The sequence below is a fragment of the Wallemia ichthyophaga genome, assembly GCF_000400465.1.
Source record: "Wallemia ichthyophaga EXF-994 unplaced genomic scaffold scaffold7, whole genome shotgun sequence".
Classification (NCBI taxonomy): Eukaryota; Fungi; Basidiomycota; class Wallemiomycetes; order Wallemiales; family Wallemiaceae; genus Wallemia; species Wallemia ichthyophaga.
Window position 1 is genome coordinate 389932 of NW_008806280.1, and position 23813 is coordinate 413744.

The window sequence follows — 23813 nt, forward strand, 5'->3', positions numbered from 1 at the left end:
TAGGATTATCGGATATAAATTGGATCTACGGAGTCGGCAGCGTCCTGAGCTCAGATCTCGGGGATATAGCCACTTATCACCGCAAGGATTGTTACAAGCACGTTGTGGACATTACACGGACGTTGTGGAGGTGCTTCAGATATGCGGAGACTTTTAATATCTTTAGAGGCTTAAAGTTATATAAAATGTTGTCACCGCGGTTGTTATCAGATTGATAATCTTGGTGAATAAAATTCAAGTTTGAGCAAGGAGGCATTAAATTCGATTAGGCAATCAGTCTTCTCCAGATATCCTCCGCAGCATACACGCATCACTCACCGTCAAATTGTCATGTGTTGAAGCTATATTTCTAGTTCAGCTGGTCATCCCCGCTCCATCATCACAAATTTAGATGTCCAGTGAGTCGTGGGCTTTTATGTGCCTAAATCACTAACACGCATCCTCAGATGCCGCTTCTTCAATCAGCCCCGCCTTGGAGTTTTTAAGCGGCTTCTCCTACACCAGCAACTCCCCTCCATCGCGGGTCAACGAAGGCGACAACGTTGACGATTTCGTCATTGGCTCTGTTTTATCTTCAGGCTCATCAGCTCTGGTCAGAAATGCCAAACATTTGCCTTCTGCGACCGCTGTCGCCGTCCGTATCGTCTACCAATCCAACAACTCTCAAATTCGCTCTGAAATTGACCGCTGGCTCAGTCTCAATCATAATAACATTCTTCCCTTACTTCACTTCTCAGAACTTTCAGATTTTCTTCTCACTTTTTCCCCTATTTGCAGCACCACTTTACTCAGTTATATCAACAAATACCACAGCACCGGTATGTCGCTACGCAAGACCCACAATATCTTCAATCAACTTGCTTTAGGTGTGAGATATCTCCACCAGCAATGCTCTTTAGTCCATCGTGATCTTAAGCTGGAAAACATACTTCTCGACAGCGCGGGTAATTGGGTTATCAGTGATTTTGGTCTTTCTCAATCTCTCGAAGAGACAGAGTCGTTAGGTGATATGGGTAGCTTGCCATATGCTTCACCCGAGCTTATTAAACCCCCACCTGAACAACTAACCACGGTTGAGTGGTTCGATTTACTCAAAAAAGCTGATGTTTGGGCTTTGGGCTGCATTTTGTACGCTCTTCTCTCGGGCAAATTACCATTCGCCGATGCTTTCGTCCCGCGTCTACAGATGAAAATCCTCGGTGGTAACTATAAGCGCCTAAACTCAATTTCACGATCGAGGGAGCGAAGCAACACACGCTCTCGCAGTCGCTCAAGGGTAAGGGGGACAGACGAAGCTGCCGAATTAGCTGCTATGGGCGTACTAGAAATGTGCTTGACTCCAGTTGCTGATTTACGCCCGTTCATTCAAGACGTCCTTGACACTGAGTGGGTGGCTAGCGGATATGCCACACGCGCTCTTGATCCACCGGCACGCAGAATGCGGTCCAGATCCTCTTCGCGCAACAGATCGAGTAGATCAAGATCACGCTCACGGGCTAGAAACCCTATGGTTGCAACTCCTATGAGCAACCTCAGTCCAGTAAACGAGCAAGTCAATGGTGACGGTGCAGACGAAGAGCGCGAAAGAGGCAGACCTACCATCAAAAGGGCTTTAGCAAAGTAATACTACTTATTTTGATAAAAGGACAGTCGTTACGTTTTGATAATGTTGTAAAAAATGATATGTACTATAAACTATCCGTCTATTTGCTGAGGTTGGGGTGTGCGGTATTCGTATTCGTCAGTCAAAGCATTTCTATGTCGCTCTACGCTGCAAAATGCTTGACCGAGTATAAGCAGGGCTTTGGCCCGTCTATGTAGCGTGACTGTGTCGGCATCATCAAGTAACTTATCACAGACCTATTCTTCGTCAGACACATTTGCGCGCAAAAAAAAAAAAAACCTCTTACCTCGCGCACTACGGACTGAATTTCCAGTGAAGTGCCTTTAAAGAGTGCTTTGAGACCCTGTACATTGTTAGTCAAGTGAAATATACAAAAGAAGTACTTTGACCTTGTCTGCTGCATCATCCTCCAACACTCTACGCTCATCTATACCAACGCCATCTTTTTCAGCGTTTGCTAGGGCATCGAACGACTTCTTCAACTCAATAGCAGCGTTGAGTGTCGATATCGACTCACTAAACACCGCATACTGACCCTTGGCATTTTGCATCCAGCCACCCAGCCCCCATCCAGATCTCCAGTCAGGGTTGTGCGACGACAGCCATGCTCTGCTCTTATTAACATAGACTGCACCCAACGTCTGTACCATCTCCCAACCAAATGACTCGCTTGAAAGTGTTGTAGCTTCTATTTCACTGAGTGCGCGGTAAGATGCGTCAACATGAACCGATTCCAGTGCCTCTGTGTGGATTGAGAGCTGAGCGTGTGTGATATGAGTGGTGATTAGGCGGTTATATAAAGTAGCAAACACACTTTCATAATCAGATTATGTAGCAGTGTATTTACACGTTTTTCACGTTCTAGAGCTGCCTGTATGCAAATATTAACATCAAGACTTTAATGTCTCACTCTTCTTCACACTCACCACCTGCGCTTTAGCTATTTTAGTCTGCGACAAGCGTGTTTTCTCGCGCGTCTTATCCTCCACTGTAAAACTCTTGCTAGCCTCAATCTCAGCATGTTCGCGCAACGCCTCACGCATCTCTGCACCGATGGAAATTTCACCAACCAAATCTTTAAACCTGCCACCACCAAAGAAAGTCGAGAAGAGTGTTTCTGGGTCGGTAAATGATTGATTCCCGCTGATTTCTACGATGTTATAACCATTATTGTCGTATCTTTTACGAGTATCGGGATTGCTTAGAATTTGGTATGCTTCGGAAAGTGTTTTGAACTACAGCAGTAGTGTGAGATGTACTCACTCATCACTGATGTGGTCCCATTTCTCACCTTCTCTTCTGCTTGTGGATCGCCCATATTCTTATCGGGATGCGAGGTGAGTGCGTGCTTGCCTGGTGTCCCTGTGAGCATACACCACACATCACACCGACTACACCCCACTTACGATAAGCTTTCTTGATTTCGGCATCTGTTGCATCCACGTGGATATCGAGAAGTTGATAGCTGAGTAGATGGCTTAGCTGATACTACATATTAGCACCATTTACAGACAAATTCATTCATAAAATTTGGGATCTTGGCTGTTCACTCTAAACGCCTAACAGTCATGGACGATTTGACAAATAGGCCGCACAATTTGAAGCACGAAGACGACGACGACGTGCAGATTAGATCAGATATAAATCTCAAGAGGAAAGAGAGAGAGAATGACGACGACGAAGTACAAGTCGTTAGTGAGCCAGATGTATGTGAAGATACGCGAACGAAATGTGATTTTAACGCGTGACTTATAGCCAATGATGGAATCACTCAAAAAGCTGCTATCTAAATCAACCCTGTATTCCAAAATTCTCCAGAAAAAGATGTCTGATCCCTCTCAGCCGCCACCACCCAAAGAGAAAGAAGAAGTCAACGAGTCGGATACAAAGCCAGATCCGAAGCCACAGTCGAGGGCTGTTAGAGTCGACGATAAATCCATCGCTCCCCCAGCTGCTCCCTCAGTTCCCTCCCCCGAAAAGAGGAAGTCATCGCGCCCTAATGCCGGTATCAATGCTCAAATGGAGAAGAACAAAAGAGAGGCTGAAATGCGTAGAGAAGCTATCGAGGCACGCAATAAAAGGAGTCTTCGTTCACAGAGAAAGAAAGATGAGTTGGACAAAAAAACTCGTGGCACAGCACGCAAAGCTAAAGACAAACCGAGAATTGAGTTCTCAGACTCTGAGGAGGAGCAGAGCAAAGATAAAAACAATAAGAAGGAAGAAATTCTTTATAGAGACGACCTCGAGTCTGATAACGCACAATCTGATTATGATCAACAAGAAAGGGAAGACAGTGAAGACGACGAGTATGACGATAAGCCGAAGCACTCCAAGGTTGTCGTCAGTTCATCAGAGGAAGAGGAAGATGAAGAAGATAACGACCAAGATCTTCCCCATTATCCCGGTCAACCTGCTCTAGTATCTGGCACAGAGCTACGTGACTTCCAGAAAAACGGTGTCGAGTGGCTTTCTACCCTTGACTCTAACGGCTTCTCTGGTATTTTGGCCGATGAGATGGGTCTCGGTAAAACACTCCAGACTATCACTTTCTTAGCTAAACTCATGGAAGATGGCAGCAAAGGTCCCTTCCTTATCATCTGTCCTCTTAGTGTTGTCAAGAACTGGATAAACGAGTTCGCCAAGTTCACTCCAAAGTTACAACCGGTTATGTATCACGGTGACGCCAAGAAGCGCGCCGCAATCCGTCAAGAAATGAAAACGCGTGGATTCTTTAACCCTAAACTGAAGAATAAGTGGGCATTACAGCCTAGGATTATATGTACGACTTACGAGATGGCTATTCGCGATGCACGTACATTCAGGAGAATTGAATGGCGGTATATTGTCGTAGATGAGGGACACAGGCTGCGCAATATCGAGACGAAGCTTCTCAAAGAGCTAAAGACTTTTGTCAGTGCAAACAGACTGATAATCACTGGTACACCGCTTCAAAACAACCTCAAGGAACTATGGAGTCTACTCAACTTCTGCTTGCCTCAGTTGTTCGATGACTTGGAATCATTCAATACCCTCTTTGACTTCAATAGAGTGAACAGTGACGAGAATGGCAATTCCGAAGAAAGGCAAAATGAGACTGTACAGTTGATGTCTACGCTGCATGAAATCCTACAGCCATTTCTCCTGCGTCGTCTCAAGTCAGATGTAGCTAAAGGCCTTCCGCCCAAGAAGGAATATGTGCTTTATGCACCACTCACCCAGAAACAAAAGTCCGTATACGACGCCATTCTTAATCGTCAAATTAGATCAGCTATTTCTGATCTCAAGACTCACGGTGATATTGATGGCGAAGGAATGAGAAAAGAAGAAAAGGGCGACGAAGTTCTTGCCCCACGTGCATCCAAATACCGCAAGAAGCATGCGAACAATGATGACATGAAAATTGATGACTCGAAATCAGATTCAGAAAACCTAAGTCCCACTAACAACGCGAGTGACGGAAACAACAAGTCAATCTCAGCGTATTTCACTAAACCTAAATCCCAAGCTAAGACCAATGACGATGACAAAAGCAAGATTATAGTTATAGAAGACAGTGATGATGACGACATAAAATCCCAGTCAGCTAAAAAAAAGGAAAAAAACGCAGATGATACGATTAAGACTGTCGAAAATGGCAAGGATGATAAAATGGAGGATGATGATTTCGAAGCAATGTTGATAAAAGAAGCTGAAGATCATCGCCTTCGTGAGGAAGTTGCTAATGGCAAACGCAAATCTTTACAAGCAGCTCGCGACGCTGCGAAGAAGGAGATGGGTAATATGAAATTCGAGAATCTTGTCATGCAGGCGCGCAAGATATGCGCACATCCCTATATTTTCCATTGGGATGTCAATGAGGAGAATGAGAAGACTGTGGGGAGAGATCTAGTCAATGCGTCTGGTAAAATGATGCTTTGTATGCGTTTATTGGAGGAGTTGAAGTCTAGAGGACACAAGACACTTATATTCTCTCAATTTGTCACTTTGCTAGATATTCTTGAAGGTGAGTTAAAAAGCTTTAATTGAACATCGCTTCTCACTCTCCGCAGACTACCTCGTCGATGGACTCGGCTGGAACATTTGTAGATTAGACGGTAGCACATCACAAGAGGAGCGCGAGTTGCAAATTGATCTCTTTAACAATCAAAGTGACTATGATCCAGACGCACCAAAGGTCTTTTTACTGTCAACAAGAGCTGGTGGGCTAGGTATTAACCTTGTCGGTGCGGACTCGATCATTTTCTACGACAGCGACTGGAATCCTCAAGTAGACATCCAGGCTATGGACAGAGTACACAGGATAGGGCAAACAAAACCAGTTCTGATTTTCAGATTAGTGACTAAGAATTCTGTCGAACAGAAGATGATGACGACTGCCAAAGGGAAACGCAAACTTGAGTCGATGGTCATCTCACAAGGTCATTATAAGCAAGACAATAGTGGAAAGAAGGTCAATACAACGCACGAACGCTTAACTAAAGCCTTGGACGAGCTTGATATTACTAATGTTAGGACAGCTACTGATGACGAGAAGCTTATCAGTGATGAAGAGATGAATCAGCTACTGGATAGGTCTGATGAAGCTATGAAGAGAGAACAGGGATGGACGCACGGTAAAGGTGCCAGTGATATTGCTCAAGTTATGGGCTTAGCGAATGAATCAAATGGCGATGACAACATTAAGATGAATGACTTGGATGATCAGTCAGCGCAAGAAAGCTCAAACTTACCATCCAATGTGGCTTCAGCTGAGCCATCGAGAGCTGTCTCAGAAAACACAGAATCCCATAAATAATATTAATTTATTGCTTTATAATACATTATTATCTGTACAAAATCACTGTCTCTTAAATTGATTGAGTCTTCCCCTCAAGTCGCTGATTTGAGTATTTTGAGAGTTCTGCTGTCGTTGTGAAGACCTGCGCGAGTTAGGATCTCTACTATCCGTAGTACCAGACGCTGATCCTGATTGATGGCTTTGAGATTGAGGTTGAGAATGAGGCTGTGAAGCGTGTCTCCTAGGAGTAAACGCTTTGTTTTTACTCAAAAGGCTCGGTTGTCTCTTTTGTGGTGTACCCGATATTGGCTCGGACTTTTTGCGACTTCTGGTCGCTGGTGACGCCTCTGCTTGACTTGGATTTGGGTTTTTACGAGGCTGATGCTCTTCATCATCATCGTCTCTAAGTCTCTTCTTAGCGTTGGCACGTGGCGATGCACTACCTTTAGAGGCTTCGCTTGATTTCTTTTGAGTCATTTGTGTAGTATACGTGCTCTGAGTGCTTTGTGTTGCATGTCTCGTTCTAGATACTATTTCAGAAGACGTTGAAACCTTGGCATCGTCATCTTTCTTCGAAGAGCCAGATTGGGAACCTGGTTTTGGATGCTCCTTGATAGCAGCTTTGAGACGGTCGACCTGGCTATTGAGTCTCTTAACTGTCTTCTCAAGCTCAAGACACTTATCTTCAGCTTCTTCCGTCATCTGCTGAGCTGACTCCAAGCCTGACTCTAGCTGCTGTATGCGTTCGCGAGCCTCTTCAAGTTCTTCACTGTTTGAGCTGTCAGAGGATATTTAGAACGTCGTGAAATAGTACTCACGCATCAGCTGTCGCTGATCCTGATCCCCCATTTTGGACCTTATTTAGCAGCTCCTCCTTTTCTGATTCCAAGGTAGCTAAACCATTACTTGCCACAACCAACTCTTCTTCCTTGCTTGAAATAATAACCTTGTACTCATCAACCTTTGCATTACTAGCTGACACGGAAGTGATAGCTTCATCACGCTGTTGTGTTAGTGCTCCGATTTCAGCTTCCAATTTGCCAATATCCTCAATAGCAGCTGATTGTGTGGACAGTGCGTCATTAAGGGTGAAAATTTCAGCTTCCCTTTCTGTGACAAGATTAACATTCTCGTTGAGTTGCTTTTCAACTTGCTTCAGTTGCTCAATCACCTCGCTGTAGCGACTGCTAGTCTCCTCAGCTTCACGAAGTAACGTCTGATCAGTCTCAACCTTTGCTAAGAGTTCATCAAGTTTAAGACGCTTTGATTCCATTTCATCTTCTTTCGATTTGATGACTTGTTCAAGCTGTGTCCTCAGCTGACTATCTTCCTCGAGTTTCACGTTGAGGGTTGTGATTTGTTCATTCAACATACTTCTCTCATTTTTCGCACTTTTGAGGAGTGTGTCGTATTCAACTGAAATTGCGATTAGTAAATTGCAAATAGCAAAGCCAGACACAACAAACTCACCTCTGCTCTCCTCAATCAACTTTGTCGAGCTATCAAGCTGCTGAGTAAACTGTTCACGCTCCTCTTGCAACGCCTTGAGCTCCTCACTAATCACCTTATGCTCCTCTCTGAGTTCTTCGTAGGCTTCGCTATCAACCTCATTGCGTCCTTCTTCAACACTCCTCAACTTTTTCTCTAAGTCCTCAACTGATCTCGTCAACTTACTTGACTGTTCATGAGAAGAAAGTAGTAATTGCTTTTGATGCTCCACTTCACCATCATGTGTGTCGATCAATCGGTTAAGTTCCTCCTGCTTATGTTCGTACTCGCGTGTAATCTTCTCTAGCAAAGTAGTAATCTCTTCGAGTTTGATATTATCACTAATACGATCTTGACGGAGAACTTCCAACTCGGTTTCGATGTTAGCTGCAACTCGCTTCTCATTTTCCGTTTCAGAGTCTTTTTGAGATTTATAGCCGTCAAATTCATGTGATAGTGTGGCGTGGTCGTTCTTTGCAATAGTGAGTTGCTGCTGGAGTTCAGCGATGCGTTCGGAGTGGTCGTGGGTAATAGTAGACAACTCAGCTTCGACTTCCTTGACACGCTCGGAGCGAGTGTCTGTCATCGAATCGAGTTGCTGGTGGAGTTGAGCGATATTTTCATCGTAAGTGTGCTTTGCAGCAGCCAGCTCAGTTTCTACTTCCCTGACACGATCGGTTTCATTAGAGTGAGTGTCCGCCACAGAAGCGAGTTGCAGCTCAAGACCAGCAACACGCACAGCATGTTCCTCAGCCATCTCCTCAGCCTTGTTTTGCAGATCAGTTATAAGTTCAGAAGCCACTCTGTGCTCCTTCTTAGTGGCGAAAATGACCTGCGCCATAGCGTGCAATTTAGATTCGTGCATCTCGTGGGTAATGTACTCGGCCTGCAGTGCGTGGAGCTGCTTCTCCTGCTTCTCCTCATTCTCCTGATCAGCTTTTTTGAATTCTTCGTAGAGTATGCGGATACGCTTCTCGCTTTCATTCACAGCTTCATTTAGTTTCTCGTCACGTTCAGCTATGGCTTCACGTAGCTGGCGCTCTAGCTGCATAATACGACCACGTAGCTCGTCATGCGTTGGTTGACGCTCAGCGAATAGCTGAGCGATAGTCGCGTCCGTTGAATGATCAGCGATACTGCCATCACGATGGTTTTCACTCCGATTGAGAACTTCATCTGCCATTACAGATTCATCGAAATAGCCTCGGCTCTCATTCGACATGCTTCCTTCTGCGGCCTGGCCCATGCTCAATCCGATTCCAGTAGCGAATAGGGAATTGTTGATAGTGTTGTTGGATGTCGGCTCATCTTCACTGCTACTGCCAATATCAACCACTTCTCCACTGAAGCTTTGCGACGGTTGCTGGTTGCGTTGCTCTATACCCTCTCTAAAGAGATTGTTGAGTGTGTCATTGCCACCAACTGAAGATCTCATGCTTTGTTCCCTAGTTTGGTTTGCACTCTGCTCAAACAAGTTTCTGAGGGTTGAATTGCCGAGAGTCGAATTACCAAGAGTCGTGTCACCACCAGCTGACATGTTTTGGAGGTGTGCCACATTCTCCAAACTCTCGTTCAGCTTGGTTTCAAGATGGTGTACTTTCTCATCCGCCTTGTGGACTTGATCGACAAGCTCTCGTATACGCTCCTCATACTGTATCTCCATGGTGTGATACTCCTCTTTGTTCTTAGCGTCATCGACCATCACTTCACCTAAACTTTCATCATCGAGGTTCTTTTTCTGCATTTGGATCAATTTCTCGTCAAATTTCTTGCACGTCTCATCGAGTTGGCGCTGCTTCTCTGAGTTGAGTTTCTCTATATCCGCAGCGTGTTGAGCTTTGAGTTCCAAAAGTACCTGCTCTTTTCCAGCCAAATGCTCAACAAATTCATTCTTCTCGCTGCCAAGCCTCCTAACATTGGCTTTGAGGTCGGAGATAATACCATCGTGATGATCTTCATGGATTTGTATCGCAGCCTCCACTTGACGATTGCGATCTTGGCTGCTATCTTGATGAGATTGCTTAACTTTGGACAATTCGATAGCATGCTCATTGCGCAAATTCTTTATCTCCTCTGAATGTTTCAGGCGGGTTTGGTTGAAGTTTTCTCTGATCGTATTGGACATGTCGGTCAGCTGTGACAATCTACTATCTGTGAATTTCGCTCTTTCATGTTCGCTTTCGAGAGCAGCGTTGAATTTACTATCAATCTCATCTATTCTAGCCTCATATGCCATGCGATCCTTATCAAACTCAACTGTAATTGACTGAACGCGATCTTGTGCAATACCATAGTTTACTTCAGCACTTTGCAATTTCTCGCGAAAATCATTTAGACGATCCTGCAATTTCTCAACAATCCCAACTGCTCCCTCCTGTAATGTGAGATGATGCTCTTCCCAATCTTGCAAATCCTCTTTAAATTCCTGTGCTTCTTCTTGGGATGTTTTCAGAGCAGTCTCTAACTCTACAATTCTCTCTCGATGTCCGGAATATGAATCTTGAAGTGCTTTGTATTGAGCAGTAGCAGCATCAATCTTGATAAGATTTTGCGTATCAGTCTGCTCCATGTCCGTTATTTGTACCTTGGCTTGACTGAGAGATCTCTCGAGTGATTTCGTGGTCTCATTCGACTCATGTCTTGTTTGCTCAAGTTGGACGGCGATTTTCTTCATTTGTTCTTCGTACTCGTGGCACGTGATTCTGGAGTTTTTCAGTTCCTCAGTCAACTCGTTTCGCGTGTGTACCAAACTAGAAAGCTCTGTTTCATGCTTGTCCAAGTCCTTTTGATGAACTTGTTGTGAGAACTTTAATTCAGTCTCTGAAAAATGTGCTCTACCGAGGTTTTCATCGCGATCAGCTCTCAATCTGTGAATCATAGCCATCAGACGAGAAATTTCGGCGAGAAGTTTAGAATTTGAAGACATATTAAGGGCAGATTTAGACACTGGGGTGGACAAAGCATCTTCCAACTCGGATATAGACATTTCGTCGTCTTTATTTTGTTGATGAGATGCGTTACTTTGGCTAGTTCTTGACTGCTCTTGAATAAGTTGGAGTTGCAACTGCCTTACCTCATTTTGTGCGCTCTCCAAAGCGACTGTCTTTTTATCTAACTCACCTTGAATGCTATCCGATTGAGCAAGGAGAGATTCAAGATTCTTTTGCGCCTCATGACCATCCTGAGCTTCTTCTCGCAACTGCTCAATTTCGCGCTTAGAGGAGCGTGTTAAGGCCATAAGCTGATTCTGAGCCATATTCAAGTCTTGTTGAGATTTAGATAGTTTCTCATTAAGACTTTCTATTTGAGAATTGAGAATTTCCTTGATTGATACCGAATCGCGTCTGTTAGATGAGGTGTTTTGATGTGAGGATAATTGCATAACGTTGTCGTCAATCTCCTCGCGTAGTTTCTTGTTAAGAGATTCTGAAGCCATTAGCTGGTTTTGAATCTCAATCATCTTCTCAGATAACCGCGTCTGTTATGTTGATTAGTGAGGTGGTTGTAGAATAAGCGAGAGTAGCTACCTTGTCTGTTGTGGCGTCTTTGAGATTGGAATTTGCACTATCCAAGCGAGACTCTAGTAATTTAATAGCGTCATGATTAGAATGAGACGAATTGAGACGTTTCTCAAGGCTGCTCTCTGAAGACTGGAGGCCTCTGAGTTTAGCGTCTGAAGATTCCATGGTAGTTTGACAGTTAGCCAGCTGTAATTTGAGTTTCTTTATTTCATCTGTGTGCTTGATGGAGTCATTCTCGAGTTTGTTAGCGCGTTCAGATTCTCTAGAGGACTGTGGTGGGTGAGTGGATAGGAAACGCCTCAAGATAACAACCCACGCGATAAAGGGCGTCCTTGTAGTTGATTGACAGGTCGTTGTAGTCGTTATTAGCCATGAACAGCTTGTTCTCGTAAGAGCGTATATCATCGTCTGGAGATGGATAAAGATGGATATAAGATTACATCAACAACAGCATCACCAAACCCACCTTTACTAGTAAGCTGCCGTTGTAGCTTCTGGGTCTTGTCGTCGTCGTGTTGTGCAGACGACATGGAGTTGATGGTGGTATCGGATCAACGGAAGACTTTTATAGATTTTTGGTTATAATTTAATAATTTAGTCTCTAGAATGCAAACATCCATCATCCTACAAATATCGATAGCGATATCCGTGATCCTGGGTGTGTGTGCGGTGTTTAGATGGAACTTAATTGAAGTAATTTAAACAGCCACTGTAATCTACTTCATATCCTCTACAAGTAAAAAACAAAGAGTTTTACTCGTTGGTCCAACTGCCAGTGGTAAAACGTCGATTGGATTGAATAAATTATCAAAAACCAAGAATTCGGTTAGAACTTCGGCTGCAATTAACTTTATAAGCCTTGAGACGACAGTGTTGGTTGATATCCCTGGACACGAGCGTGTTTGTTTTGATTACTTGAGACAGCAGCTTACTCAGGGCTGTGATAGAGTGTTATACTGTATAGATCATAAGCAAATACAGCACTCTGTCTCTCACTTCAATTCATTCCTTGGTGTACTCGAACAATACAAGAAACCAGTAGAATACATCATCCTACTAACCAAGGTTGACAAGGTCGACAAGGCAGAATCACTCACAATCCAGCGCGCAAAGAATGCCCTCGAGTTTGAGCTCAACAAGATGCGCAAATCAAGTGTAGACAGCGCAAAAACCACATCACTAGCCAACGTAACCATTCTCACTTCGAATCATCACAACTTATCACGCTACATAGAATAAATGTGTCGGTTCTATAGTAATTGCATTGTTTCTGACTTTTATATCCTCTCGTAAACTAAAACATAAACATTCTGGTCATCATTTTTGAAGCTGTACTGGTGTTAATTCGGTTAGATCACCTTCAGCAACTACTCACCTCTCTTGTAAGAACTCCTCTTCCGTTTTCTCCCGTATTGTCTCATCACTAGCCCAATACCACTGCAGGTCATCACGATTACCTTCCTCATCTGTGTTTTCATCCTTATCCACATCTCTTCTCTCTCTACTCGCGAATGAAGTATAATGACCACTAATCATAGTGCGACCACAGTGATTAACAGTCGAGCGCAGTCTATACCTAGTCGAGTTAACCGGGTAAGCAAGTTCAGCGAGTCGTTTGAAGTCTTCTGTGGTGGTAGGATCGATGTCGTCGGGGAGGTTTGACTGTGATTGTGATTGTGACTGAGACTGGCTTGTCTGTTTTGGCCTTTCTGGTGCAATGTAGGCGCCGATATCGAGGAGAGTAGGAAAAGTGATATTATCGAAGATCTTACTCAGAGCGAAACCACCCACACTACCAAAGCGCTTCAAATGCAATACCAGCACTGGTGGAGCGATGGCGATGAGTGATCTACGCAATGCTTTCGTACCAACCACTTGCTTTTGGCGGGGGATATAAGCGACTGTGTCACCGTAGAAAGCTCGCCAATCCTTTTCGTCGATTTCTTCCTCGTCCTCGTCGTCAGCGTCGACGTCGTTATCTTCATTTTCCGCCTCGCTTTCTTCAACTCTCTCTTTGTCACTCTCACTCTCATTCTCATTCTTATACTCCTTTTCTTGGTCATCCAGCCTCTCGCCTTCGTGTAGAGGCGCCATTCCGAGAGCAGCCGGTCTGCCCTTGTCTGGGGAAGCCGATAAGCTAGCGCTGCCATTCCTTCCGTTCCTGCTCCTGCTCCTGCTACCACTTCTGCCGATTCCCCCACTCCTACTCCTACTTTTCGAATCCTTGTACCGTCTAATCATCTCGACATGCACCTCATTTTGCATCTTCCAGCACCCGTGGCAATGAAATTCATTCTCATTTTGGAGTGTTTCGATACCTGCATATCTCTCAAAGGCCTCTTCAATGCCGCTCTTTGGTGTGGCGGATGAGCTATGTGAGGTGGTAGAGGTGGTAGTGCCATTTGTAGGGCCATTTGACATGGGTTCACTCTCACTCTCGCCATTGACAGTAGCATTGGCATTCCCACTGCCATCTTTGGTAGTATCACTACTGGGTTTTGGGGGCGCTTGGCGTAGCGCTGCCAGCACCCCGTTCTGCGCATTCGATCCATTCACCGTTGGGCCATCTTTGAAGCCGCTATTTTTACTGCTATTGTTACTTTTATCTTTGTCGCTCGGCGACGCGTTTGCATTCCCATTCGCACCCGCACCCCCACTCGCCATCTCGCTCCCCAATTCGGTCATACTGAGACTGTGCGGTGTGGGGGTAGAGCTGGGAGTGGAGAGGTCACCGAAGAGTTTCTGGGTGTAAATTTTATCCTCAATGGTGCGCCTGCTCCTGCGTGTCGTATCTTCCTCACTAGCACCAGCATTAGCGGCAGTAGGAGAAGACTGAAAGGCTTCTTCACCCCCACTACCACCTCTGCTAATCCTCTTGCTGACTCGCCGACCGAGGCTACTACTGCTGCTGCTGGGAGGTGGAGCGAGTTGAGAGGGCGACGAGCCCATCTGCGGACTGCTGGATGGGGAAGGGGGCGGGAAGGGAGCTAGTCCAGATGCCCTTCTGATGCTGCTCTTGGGTGTGCTGCTACTGCCCAGAGAGAAACTGTTCCTGAAGGAGAAACGCTTCGATTTGGTTGGTTGTGGTTGTGACTGTGTGTTTGTTTGCTCTCGCTCACTTTCACCCCCCTCCTCATTATCATTCTCCTCCGTATCACTCAACACTACATCTTCCACAGTCAGCTCATCCTTACGCGCATTAACGCCCTCTTTGTTACTGCCGAGCAAGTTTTCGCGTATAGACTGCCTAAATCCTCTCCTTTTGGGAGCCTTCTCATGCTGATCCTGCAAAGCGAGAGAGATGTCCAGAAAAGGTTCGTAGACGTGATAGATTTGCTTGCAACTTGCACATATAATCACATTCACAACCATACCCTCGCACAGGCGATCGACAAAGGTGGTAGGGGTGAGTGATTGATAGTGGTGAGGTTGCAATTTCTTCTGCTTGCGGTTCAAAACCTGTTTGAGGTGGGGGTTGAGGGAGTAAATCAGGTCGAGCTCTTCCATGCGCATAGCATCAAACAGCTGGCGAAGGAATTCATGGGAGTCTTGCTGGCCGTAGTCGTTGTATTGGGAGTACTTAGATGCCATTGCTTTGAGCATTTCTATTGGGATTATTGGGGATTTGGTGGATTTCCAAGCATCCCTTAGTGTATTTAGAAAGTGGCAAGTTAGTTTGAGTTGCTCGTTGTAGCCTTCCTCTAGCCAGACTCGGAGTGCGGGGGAGTCAAGTAGATCAAAACCCGATGACGCCGGTACCTCCGATAGAGCGATATCTCTCAATAAATTCAACGAATAGATAGATTGCAGGAGTGAATTAATGAAGCAGCTAGATAGAGTGGCTGTGAGAAGTGTGTCCAATTACAAATCCAAACCCACGTATTAGTCCTGTGTGTTGTTAGAGAAACTAGATATTAATTAAACAGCCCACTCACAAATTACGCATTCCAATTGGTTTATCCATTTTTTATTTTATTTTTAAATTCCACGTTGGTCGTCCGTCTTATAGGTCATCATTATCACCTCATCATTCAACCCCTGGTGTTCCTAGATAATGCAGTTAAATCTAATTTTTATTTTTTTATTTTTTGGTTTTATAGGGGCGACTGGGAGTAGTACAGAGAACACCACAGAAAGTACCACAGAGAACACCATAGAAAGTACCACAGATACCATCCACTGGTCGTGCACTCAACGTAACTCGTAAGCTATCCACTCCAATCCAGTTGCACGTTCCCCTCACTTCCTACAGCTGCGAACCATGTCCACCAGATAACATTAACGACGCTGTATGCCAACCATTTGGTAATAGACAGCTACTGCGATGTAAAGATGTCAATGATATGGAGCACCCCGATAACCACCTTCTTACTTGGCACGCGTGTGGTAGAATTAAACACACTGAAAAGATTGGCTTCTTACACTTTATTTCGCTCAACCTAGCTCTCACCGTCACCGCAACCGTTTTCGTCATTATTCGCAGTAATCATCTTGCCAACGCGCAATACAACACTCTAGCTAAAACTATTGGTCTCCCTGACTCCAACCTCAAAAGCCCTGATGGTCCAATCGCTGCTGCAGGCCGTTTACTTAAATTCTTAAGAACTTGATGCATTATTCACATTCCTAATCTTTCAGCCAGTGTTTTTGTATGTACAGTTTGACCTGGTTGCTTTGATTGAACTGCCTTTCTTCGAGCACTCTGTGTACTTTGATTACTCTGTGTACCCTGTGTGCTCAATCCACCCCCTACACTCATCCTATCTAGTAGAGATTGACCCGATTGACCCGATTGAACACCCGTGTTTTCCTTCTTTTTCGCCTTTGGTTGCATCTGCGTCCGTTCTAGGATCGATAAAACAGGTTTAGCTGGTGGGTTCTCCTTCCTCTGCCTAGGTTTAGACTGTTTGGATTGAATCTTTGGGTTGGTATCTTTGGATTTACGTGGTGATGGTGTTGGTGCGATACTATCAGCGTACATTTTTCTATCTGAAAACAACGAGTGGACATCCTCCAACGCCGTCTTTTCCACAAGGTTCACAACAAGCACCTTTCCATCTGCGTGCAATCCATCGAAAGCTTTAAGAGCACTTTGAGCATCTACCAGCCTCTCGAAAAATATATTCATTGCCAAGCTATCATCGGAGCTGTTGACTGGGTTTGGTGAGGTGTGAAGTATGTTACCATAAGGTGATAATGCCACTTTTACATCCTCTTGAGACGTTCCCGGTGCAAGATTGTTGATAATTATTTGAGTTGGTTGGTGAGAAGAGCCACGAATGTTGATTGACTGTTGTTTCTTCTCATTCTTCTTCTGGCGTGTTGCTAAACCAGAAATTCTAGAACCCAGTGGAGTATGTGTTGTGTCTGTTGTATTCCCCGCCTGTTTATTAAACAAACTCGGATTTAACATCCTAGCGCCTAGTTCACCACCAATAGATTTAATATAGAGATCATTTCCCCATTTACCACTATCGCTCGGGTTTAGTGGACGCTGCCTTGTATTGTAAGGTTTAGCAGATAATCTTTTATTCTTTGTTGATTTATCTGGACGCGTTAGAAGTGAGTCGATGGATTCAGAGGACATGGTGGTGGTGATAAATAAAAGAATACAACTTAAGTTCAAATATAATAATCAGGTTTACGCGCATTAATCCCATAATCACTCAAAGCTGCCGTGAGATCATCTGCTGTCAACACAGTCTTTGATTTTGATGTCCCCGTCGGTCTACCTCTTCCACCCGGTCCTGCACTTGTACGAATTCTTGCATACTGATACGCGTCATTAGAGATATCGCTTATAAACTTCTGCGATGCCAGACTGAATAACCTCTTTAATCTCTCATCGTTACACTCGAATCCCGCCTTATTGAGGTAATGGTCAACCACTTGATCTGGTATTAAAGGCTCATTTGCACCTAATAAATTCATAAATTCCGTCATTTTTTTATCATGCGCTGTTTGTGCTTCTGTTTTTTTATTTTCTAAGTTATTGCTTGAGCTCATGACGGTTGTGATTAAAGAGGGGTTTCGGTGTGATCGACGAGATGCGAGGGATATTGAAGAGATGAATGGTACAGCCTAGGTTAGAGCTACTCAATTACACTATAAATGCTTTAAAATTTGATTTTGACATTCACACTGGGCTATCGACGTCTCAGGTTAGGTCTAGACCATCAGATAACACGCCCCTTTGTTGACAACGTCCATCTTCTCAACAATAACAACAGCTTTTTCGTCTTTCTTTTTAACTCCCATCTTCTTAAAATAAAATCATTTTAATGGATGGATGAAATTACACGCCCGAGGAAAGTACAATTCTCTCAATCAACCGATGGCGGTGATAGCAATCAAGGATCTTACAGTTTAGATCCTAGATTTGACGATTACCATTTGGATTCAGATTCGCAAGGTTTACAGATACAGCTCATCAAAAACTCGTTGAACAGGTCTCACTCACGGCCTTCAAGTGTTTCATCTGCAGATACTTCCAACTCGCACGAAACTAAATTTCTGCCTCATGAATCCACTTCGGCAACCACAGAAACTCCAGCGTCTTCTAATCCTTCAACCCCCACTCAGGAATACGCAGTGCCGATCCCTTTCGGTGAAATTGATGGTCTTCCACAACCCCCGTCTTCTAAGAAAGGCTCCTTCGACTACTATACAAAGAAAGCTAGAAAATTAGTCGGGAAAAAGTCAGAAAGCAGTCATAACAAGAAAGACAAAAAATTCATCACAAACAAACATGATCCTGAATCTGGCGACATTTCTCACTCCCATGATGACCCTTTCAGCTTAGACTACAAGCCATCCAAATCTAGAGGTGTTCTCTCCACCCTACTCACCCTCCAAGAACAAAGAGAACATCATAAGGCTAAAAAGAAGGCTAAAAAGCAAGCAAAGAAGGATCGACGCGCTAGAAGTGTCTCTACGTCTTCTTCTTCTTCTGCAGGTACTGTCTTGAGTAACTCAGGTGCTGCAGATCAACTCCCTGAAAAACCACCTCCTACTTCAAAACCTCAATTGCCAAGAAGCCATTCTGAAACAAATCTCGCTGATGTTGCTAATGGTGGTCTCTCTTCCGCTCAGGAAGAGGATAAAACTTACAGACAATACAAACCTTCTGCTTTCCGCATCCCTGATCAATTAAGATTGCGTCCTGAGAAATACAGACCCAAAACTGCTAGATCTTCCGCAGGTGTTTTTGGTGCGCTTGTCAGCTCAGGTCAGAATTTATCTGGCTTCGTCAGCCCCCATTCTACAGCGATTACGCCGAATCTCAAACACAAAGGGTATAGACTGCAGCGATACTCGCTCGACCCCACATTAGACATCAAGGAGTTCACCAAGGATAATCAGGAGGCTGAAAAGGCTGAGTCGTTAGATATGAAGCACTCACGCTCGTCGTCGACTGATTTGGAATCACTCGCTCCATCGTCCCCACCGCTGCACACCGCTCAGAAGAAGAGCACGCCCAAGTCGATGCTCAAAGATCAATTTAACAATATGGCAAGTGGATTCAAGAACCCGAAGTCACCTGCGACAACACCCGACGAGAAGATGTCCCAGAGTTCATCCATCGACTACTTCAGCCTGCCACTCAAGGAGCGAGAGAAGGAGAAGGAGAAGAGTGAGGAGCGGGAGCTTAAAGAGCGCAAGAAGAACCTCGCTAAGCGTAAGAAGGAAGAGCTATACATTACTATGCATGTCGCTACAGTCCTCCATCGACAAGAATTCCTACTCAAGCTCAGTCGCGCGCTAATGATGTTCGGTGCTCCATCCCATCGTCTCGAGGCGCAAATACAAGCTACAGCGCGCGTACTCGACATACCCCTCCAAGTCGTCTATCTGCCTGGACTTATGTTGTTCAGTTTCGGTGATGTAGAATCACACACATCGGAAACCAAATTCTTGAAACAGTCAGCTACACTTGACCTGCGCAAGTTGCTCGTCACCCACCAGCTCTATTGGCGCGTAACGCATGACGAAATGTCGGTCAGCGATGCGTCTAAAGAGTTAGATGTGTTGATGACACAGAAGGACAATTTCAACGCACTGTCTAATATAGTCATCGCAGGTTTCTGCTCAGCTTTCATCACTCCATTTGCCTTCCACGGCTCTCTCATCGACGCTTGTCTCGCTGCTCCACTCGGCATGCTTCTCGTAGCTGTTCAGCAGATAGCAGTAAAGAACGATCTGTTCACTAACATATTCGAGATCTCAATGGCAGCTGTAAACTCTTTCCTTGCTGCGTCGTTAGCAGAGACTAACAAAGCATGCTACTCAGCTGTAGCTTCCGGATCGGTTGTGTTGATCTTGCCTGGATATATTATTCTCTGCGGCGCGCTGGAGATGTCAGCGCGGAACATTATAGCAGGCAGTGTGAGAATGTTCTACGCTATCATCTTTTCGTCTTTCCTCGGCGTCGGCATGTCGATTGGATATCAGTTTTTCAGACTAGTGACAAACCAGTGGGACAACGATGACAACAGCGCAGGTAGCGATTACCGCTGTGCATCTGTACATACGCCGGATGCCCCCTTTTACCAGAAAAGCATAGATCCTTATTGGTACATTCTCTGCGTACCTATTTACGCCATTTTCATCAGTTTGCGCAATAAGGCTAGCATCAAGAGCAGGGAGCTACCTCTGATGGTAATAATTGCAATTTGTGGCTTCACTGTTAATTACTTTGTCAGACAGCGTATCTCACGCATTGATCTGTCTAGCGCTGTCGGCAGTTTCACTGTCGGATTGATTGGTAATCTTTGGGGCAAATTCACTACTTCCAGACCGGCATTTACTATGACTGCCAGCGGTATCATGTTACTCCTCCCAACTGGTTTATCTGATGGCGGTATTTTGTCAGTTGCTACGACTTCTACTTCTAACAAGTGGGTTAACTGGCTTTTAATCGCTCACTCACTCACTCACACTTTTTTTTTCAGCTCTCTTGGACTCGGAACTAGTAGCAGCCTCATTCAAGCTGCTATCGGCCTCACTGTCGGCCTTTTCGCAGCCGCCGTTGTTGCTCATCCTTTTGGTGGTACACGTAGGAGACGTGCTGCCATCTTTTCCTTCTAGGATATTTTACGGAAAGTGTCATACGAAGGACTCAAAAGTCTCACTTTTCGATGTCGCTCACTTTGTGCTACAGGATTAGCACAAATTATGTATTTTCTTCTGGCCTTCTCACGTTTACTCACATCACTTGACGTTTTTTTACTGGATCACGACTTTAAGCTTCTCGCTCGCACGACAAACATATTACAATTATTGACTTGTACTTATTCATCAACATTACGGAATTTTTTATGAAAAGAGATAGTAATAGATAGTGTGTATGGTCTAGTGAACAGATAGCAATAGATAACTCCCCCAAACGACTCTGGGCTAGTGAACAGCTTCGAGTATTCGCCGAGCTATACTCTCAAACACCTTGTATGTCGGTATACTTTGGTAGCGCTCTATGAGAGTTGTAGAGATAGCTTCCTGATCCTGCACAGAGAGTGTAATGCCGCCCTGCTTGGCCTGCTCCTCCTTCTTCATCTGCAAAATTTTGATATCATCGAGCAGCTTAACGAGGAGGGGATCTATGGGAACTTTACCGAGGAATAGGATATGTTCTCTCTTCGCGAGTGATTCTCCGCCGCCCGTAGAAAAGACGTTAGTGCAATCAGCGCAATGGGGACAAGCGTAGCCAGACATGTTCTCTATGAGACCGAGGATGGGTATGCCGACAGTCCTTGCAAAAGTAATTTCCTTCTGGACGTCGCTCAACGCTACCGCTTGGGGGGTTGTGACGATGACGGCATGTATCCTATCGGCGAGAGGAGCGAGATGTTCAGTGAGGGCTATATGTTCATCGGATGTGCCTGGAGGAGTATCGATGATGAGAGTGTCGCAATCCCACTTGACATCAGCGAGGAACTGGCGAATCATTGCGCTCTTCTTTGGCCCACGCCACACAACGGCATCGTTCTTGCTCTTGAGGAGGAAAGCTATTGACATTACAGACAGCTTTCCAGCGCGGTCGGCATGTACAGGCACCCAACCCTGACCGTGGAGACCCATGTGGACAGAGTGACCATCGAGACCGAGCATCCGCGGGAGAGAAGGTCCCGTGAGATCGACATCTAGCAATCCCACTTTTGCATTGGTTGAAGTCGTCGCTGATAACGCCAACTGGGTGGCTACCGATGATTTACCCACCCCGCCTTTACCACTAAGGACGAGTATTATAGACTTAACATTCTGGAGACGCTTAACCACTGGACTGTCTAGATCCATTATAATTTATTTGTCGGTCGATGTCGCTGCGAACGTTATCAACAAACGATCGAATAAAATGGAATTGAAGAAAATCTCAAATGGTCGGTGGTAGACACAAAGCAGACGCAGCACACACTTACCAACCTCACTACTCCAGGCAGAACGATGCCTTCTATTGGTTTCGGGCTGTATCAGCTATCGCGGGAGGCGACACAGCGAGTGACGACGCGGGCTGTGGAGCGCGGCTGGAGACACTTCGATGGAGCGCGCGTGTATAGAAATGAGCGAGAGCTAGGCGAGACTATTGCGAACCTCCCCCACAATCACCGTCGCGAAGACCTCTTCCTTACTTCGAAGCTGGACAAAGCAGGTACATCGACCTCGGCGCTGGCTGACGTGCGCAAGAGCATCCGATATCACAAGACAACGTATCTTGACCTGATGCTGATCCACTCTGCCACTCCAGGCTACCTCAACCGCATCGAGGCGTGGAAACAGCTCTGCGAAGCGTACAACACGGGTCTGTGCAGAAGTATAGGCGTGTCTAATTACGGCATTAAGCATTTGGAGGAACTAAGAAAACTGTGCGAGGAAAATGAAGGCGTGGTCATGCCCCACGTCAATCAGATTCAACTTCATCCTTGGCTTCAGAACAGGGATATCGTCGCTTACTGCAAATCTCACGGAATCGTAGTTCAGGCTTTCTCCCCGCTCGCGCGTGCCTCGCGTTGGCAGGACCCGACTATCGACAGTTTGGCTAAGAAACATGGCGTCACAGCTGCACAGGTGTTGATAAAGTGGGTCATTATTTTCACCACGCGCATCTTTAACGTCACTCAAGATGGTCGCTGACCCATGGTTTCGTTCCCCTCGTCAAGACTGAGAATGAGGATAGGCTGTCGGAAAATCTTCTCTCAAACGTCCATTTCAACTTGGATCAAGAGGATATGGCCGCTATTGACGCTCTCGATGACCCCAACGGTGCGTGTACTTGGAACCCCGTCAACTGCGACTAGTTGGCGAGTGTATCTATTGTGGCAATTGGCGATTACATTGGTCAAAGTATGTTATCCATTTCTGCAATTCGTCAGTCGAGGGATGGAAAACTCACTCCACCCACCTATTAATACAATCTGTTGCAATGATCCAGCTATGATAAGGATGCGCGTATTATGTATCTGCGAGTATTTGTAAGCATGTTTGGGAGAAATACCAGACGCACCCTTTATCAGCAACTACTGCTCTGCCGTGTGCAACAACAGTGTACTTGAGTACCCAATCTATCCCCACGCTCTTTTCATCTAGCTGGTGTGATTGGTTTCTGTTGAAAGCAGCAGCAAGCTCTGCGGGCGAGAGTATATCTAAGCGCAAGTCAGCAGATAATTTAAGGCTCCCACACCAACTCACCGTGGATATCTGGATGGGCTGTCAATTCTACGTCGTGCTGCTTGGCTGTTTTGACGAGCTCGCTGGGTGGCTCGCAGCAGTCAGACAAGCTAATCTGCGTAGTCTGCGGTTGCCTAGCGGTGTCTTTGATCTTGGCGATGAGCTTGTCCAGCTCGATCGGACCGAAATCGGCAACACCGAGTTGAGTGTGCGGGAATTCGGGAGTAAGTGACTGATTTGAGGAAATGAGGGGTAGTGAGCGATAGAATGACATGACGTACCTTCCAAATACGTGCAGCAGCATCCAGTCTATCGCTGCTATCACTTGTATCATCACATAGCCCGTTGAAGCTGAAAATGAGAGAATCGACGGATCCGAGCGAGGTAGTGCGATGCAAGCATTCAAAGGCATCGTTCAGCGTCTTTTCATTCCACTTGCTGTAGTCAGGATCCGTGACAAACAACTTCGCCGTGACTTCGTAGTTGGTCCTGTGCTCAGACAGAGAAGGCTCGCGACGGGGATGGCTGGGTATGTTGAGCTGCCTCTCTGAATCTGCGACGTCCGTGCTGTCGAGCGTGTCATAGAGTGCATCGAGCAGCTCGAGATTGTTGGCTGATGTAATTAAAACTTTAGCTTTCTCTGCGGGAAAAAGAAGGCCTAAACGCACATTCCTGGGTTACGGAAATTGGATTGAGATTAACGTTATCGCAGTTGATGTAAACTGTTTTCATCCTATCTGTC

At 45.4% G+C, this 23813-nt stretch overlaps 11 protein-coding genes across 11 annotated transcripts; 4 read left to right on the forward strand and 7 right to left on the reverse strand.

Moving 5' to 3' along the window:
* Window positions 1-391: 391 nt before the first annotated feature.
* On the forward strand, window positions 392-1624 carry J056_004293 (Sperm motility kinase X; the record flags this gene model as incomplete). Its single annotated transcript, XM_009269494.1, has 2 exons — window positions 392-398; window positions 447-1624. 2 exons carry the CDS (start codon window positions 392-394, stop codon window positions 1622-1624), a joined length of 1185 nt encoding a protein of 394 aa, XP_009267769.1.
* A 71-nt stretch (window positions 1625-1695) lies between these two features.
* On the reverse strand, window positions 1696-3063 carry J056_004294 (uncharacterized protein; the record flags this gene model as incomplete). The annotated part of the gene is made up of 7 exons (XM_009269495.1): window positions 1696-1860; window positions 1911-1967; window positions 2014-2382; window positions 2439-2495; window positions 2551-2859; window positions 2916-2977; window positions 3027-3063. The coding sequence occupies 7 exons, from the start codon at window positions 3061-3063 to the stop codon at window positions 1696-1698; spliced, it is 1056 nt and encodes a 351-aa protein (XP_009267770.1).
* A 129-nt stretch (window positions 3064-3192) lies between these two features.
* Window positions 3193-6419, forward strand: J056_004295 (Lymphoid-specific helicase; the record flags this gene model as incomplete). Its single annotated transcript, XM_009269496.1, has 3 exons — window positions 3193-3330; window positions 3380-5627; window positions 5674-6419. The coding sequence occupies 3 exons, from the start codon at window positions 3193-3195 to the stop codon at window positions 6417-6419; spliced, it is 3132 nt and encodes a 1043-aa protein (XP_009267771.1).
* Window positions 6420-6461: 42 nt separating this feature from the next.
* On the reverse strand, window positions 6462-11940 carry J056_004296 (uncharacterized protein; the record flags this gene model as incomplete). The annotated part of the gene is made up of 6 exons (XM_009269497.1): window positions 6462-7170; window positions 7220-7817; window positions 7872-11367; window positions 11417-11680; window positions 11727-11818; window positions 11877-11940. 6 exons carry the CDS (start codon window positions 11938-11940, stop codon window positions 6462-6464), a joined length of 5223 nt encoding a protein of 1740 aa, XP_009267772.1.
* Window positions 11941-12687: 747 nt separating this feature from the next.
* On the reverse strand, window positions 12688-15374 carry J056_004297 (Ubiquitin carboxyl-terminal hydrolase 16; the record flags this gene model as incomplete). The annotated part of the gene is made up of 4 exons (XM_009269498.1): window positions 12688-12739; window positions 12786-15239; window positions 15290-15298; window positions 15346-15374. 4 exons carry the CDS (start codon window positions 15372-15374, stop codon window positions 12688-12690), a joined length of 2544 nt encoding a protein of 847 aa, XP_009267773.1.
* Window positions 15375-16028: 654 nt separating this feature from the next.
* J056_004298 (uncharacterized protein) lies at window positions 16029-16997 on the reverse strand (the record flags this gene model as incomplete). Its single annotated transcript, XM_009269499.1, has 1 exon — window positions 16029-16997. The coding sequence occupies one exon, from the start codon at window positions 16995-16997 to the stop codon at window positions 16029-16031; it is 969 nt and encodes a 322-aa protein (XP_009267774.1).
* Window positions 16998-17032: 35 nt separating this feature from the next.
* J056_004299 (Transcription initiation factor TFIID subunit 10) lies at window positions 17033-17416 on the reverse strand (the record flags this gene model as incomplete). The annotated part of the gene is made up of 1 exon (XM_009269500.1): window positions 17033-17416. One exon carries the CDS (start codon window positions 17414-17416, stop codon window positions 17033-17035), a length of 384 nt encoding a protein of 127 aa, XP_009267775.1.
* A 279-nt stretch (window positions 17417-17695) lies between these two features.
* J056_004300 (uncharacterized protein) lies at window positions 17696-20497 on the forward strand (the record flags this gene model as incomplete). Its single annotated transcript, XM_009269501.1, has 2 exons — window positions 17696-20307; window positions 20362-20497. 2 exons carry the CDS (start codon window positions 17696-17698, stop codon window positions 20495-20497), a joined length of 2748 nt encoding a protein of 915 aa, XP_009267776.1.
* A 309-nt stretch (window positions 20498-20806) lies between these two features.
* Window positions 20807-21703, reverse strand: J056_004301 (Cytosolic Fe-S cluster assembly factor NUBP2-like protein; the record flags this gene model as incomplete). Its single annotated transcript, XM_009269502.1, has 1 exon — window positions 20807-21703. One exon carries the CDS (start codon window positions 21701-21703, stop codon window positions 20807-20809), a length of 897 nt encoding a protein of 298 aa, XP_009267777.1.
* A 58-nt stretch (window positions 21704-21761) lies between these two features.
* On the forward strand, window positions 21762-22701 carry J056_004302 (uncharacterized protein; the record flags this gene model as incomplete). Its single annotated transcript, XM_009269503.1, has 3 exons — window positions 21762-21786; window positions 21843-22482; window positions 22527-22701. 3 exons carry the CDS (start codon window positions 21762-21764, stop codon window positions 22699-22701), a joined length of 840 nt encoding a protein of 279 aa, XP_009267778.1.
* A 134-nt stretch (window positions 22702-22835) lies between these two features.
* On the reverse strand, window positions 22836-23803 carry J056_004303 (Putative glutamate--cysteine ligase regulatory subunit; the record flags this gene model as incomplete). Its single annotated transcript, XM_009269504.1, has 5 exons — window positions 22836-22863; window positions 22908-23046; window positions 23093-23303; window positions 23353-23684; window positions 23740-23803. The coding sequence occupies 5 exons, from the start codon at window positions 23801-23803 to the stop codon at window positions 22836-22838; spliced, it is 774 nt and encodes a 257-aa protein (XP_009267779.1).
* Window positions 23804-23813: the final 10 nt, after the last annotated feature.